The sequence below is a fragment of the Quercus lobata genome, chromosome 2 (assembly GCF_001633185.2).
Source record: "Quercus lobata isolate SW786 chromosome 2, ValleyOak3.0 Primary Assembly, whole genome shotgun sequence".
Lineage (NCBI taxonomy): Eukaryota > Viridiplantae > Streptophyta > Magnoliopsida > Fagales > Fagaceae > Quercus > Quercus lobata.
The window spans coordinates 53,765,298-53,767,061 of NC_044905.1; the positions used below are offsets into that span (position 1 = coordinate 53,765,298).

The following is a 1,764-nucleotide window of genomic DNA, read 5'->3' on the forward strand; positions in this document are numbered from 1 at the left end:
GGCGACATGGGGGAGGCATTGCTTACTTGAGTGGCAGTGCTTCTGTTCTGTCCCTGTGTAGATACTATTTCATGTGATGGAGATCAATAATGATTATTCTAATGAAGCCACAAATGTCATTGCAGAAAATTTTATTAATTTTGAATAATACAGCTTTTCAAGTAGTCATGGGTTATGCACCTGGCTTCATTTTGATCCAGGGGTTCCGATTCAAGAGTACATGTGTTTGTAATCTGTTAAGTTAATAGTTCTTTGGTAGAAAATGTTATCTTGAGTTATAACATGTGAAGAAGAAAAACCACTGTACTTCACTACATTCAAAACTGAATCAATATATTTTAGAAAACTTGCAGCTACAAAGGCATCATGTCTGCGTCCGAGTCAATTGGAAACAACACTCAGAAAAAGCTTATAAAAATAGATATCAGTTCAGACACTGTGTGTCCATGGTGCTTTATGGGCAAAAAAAATCTTGACAAAGCTATAGCTACATCTAAGGATCACTATGACTTTAAGGTTTGCTCTCTCTCTCTCTCTCTCTCTGTGTTTGTGCGTGTGTGTGCACGCATGTTTGTGTTCCAACTCTTATGTTTTATCAACTACATTTGTAGATTAGATGGCATCCATTTCAACTTAATCCTTTTGCCCCAAAAGAAGGCATCAATAGGAAAGAGTATTACAGGAACAAGTTTGGATCTCAAACTAAGAGGATAGAAGCTCGGATGTCAGAGGTTTTCCAAAAATTCTCTGAATCACTTATATACATATCATTGATTTGTTTGCATTAAGTTTGATTTGGCTGGTCATTGTATGCAATAAATAATTATGACTGCTTTGCAAATTTTCAGGTTTTTAGGGGCCATGGATTGGAATATAACCTTTCAGGAATCACGTAAGCATAAAAACAGTTTTAAATATATGGATAACTTTATATAGGTGAGGAAGCTATGAAGCGACCTTCATCTATTGGAGATTCCACTAACACTGTCTTAAATGCACATAGGGGAAATACTCTAGACAGCCACAGGCTTATGCATTTCGCTGGGCAACAGGGTCTTGATAAGCAACATAATCTTATGGAGGTGCTCTCTCTTGGCTACTTCACTCAGGCAAAATTTATTGGTGACAAGTAAGTTGGGCTGTAACGTTTGATCTTTATATTTTCTAAATGTTTAGGCTATTTGCATAAATTTTATTTTCCTGTAAACAATTCTTAAAATTAGTTTTCTTATAGATTGATGTTTTGTTTAACATGAATACCATGTAGAATGCACCCCTTCTCCTCCAAAAAATAAAAATAAATTCTTTCAAAGATCATGAGTTATTAGAGACTAAACAACTGGACAGATCTTCATTTTGACTTTAGCTCCACATGTTTAACTCACTTATCAAAATAAAATTGTAGGAAATTTATTGCTTTCTAGAACCAAAATTTTTGCAATTATTGACCATTCTACTTTAGTTTGACATGGCACTGGCAGTTAACTAAAACTGCTGGTCCCTAGCAGTTTGTGCAAAGAGTCACTTCTTTGCATAAAATATAGATTAAAGCTTCTTAGATTGTGGAAGAATCTATTGCAGAGAGATAATTAGAGTCAAAGCAATTATGTTGCTGCTGCAATTCTTATAATTCTTTTGAATAAGAGTATGAAATTGAAACTTTGAAAGTTTTTTGCCTGTTTGTTGTTGGTGATTCTAACTACTAACTACCGGAAAATTTCATTTATTGTTGTTTTGGTTGTCATTAGTGGTCTCATGAAAGAA

At 34.5% G+C, this 1,764-nt stretch overlaps 1 protein-coding gene across 1 annotated transcript; it reads left to right on the forward strand.

Annotated features, from left to right (window-relative positions):
- The first annotated feature begins 366 nt into the window (after nt 1-366).
- LOC115962028 lies at nt 367-1,133 on the forward strand. Its single transcript, XM_031080898.1, has 4 exons — nt 367-516; nt 612-731; nt 849-892; nt 1,004-1,133. Exons 1-4 carry the CDS (start codon nt 367-369, stop codon nt 1,131-1,133), a joined length of 444 nt encoding a protein of 147 aa, XP_030936758.1.
- Nucleotides 1,134-1,764: the final 631 nt, after the last annotated feature.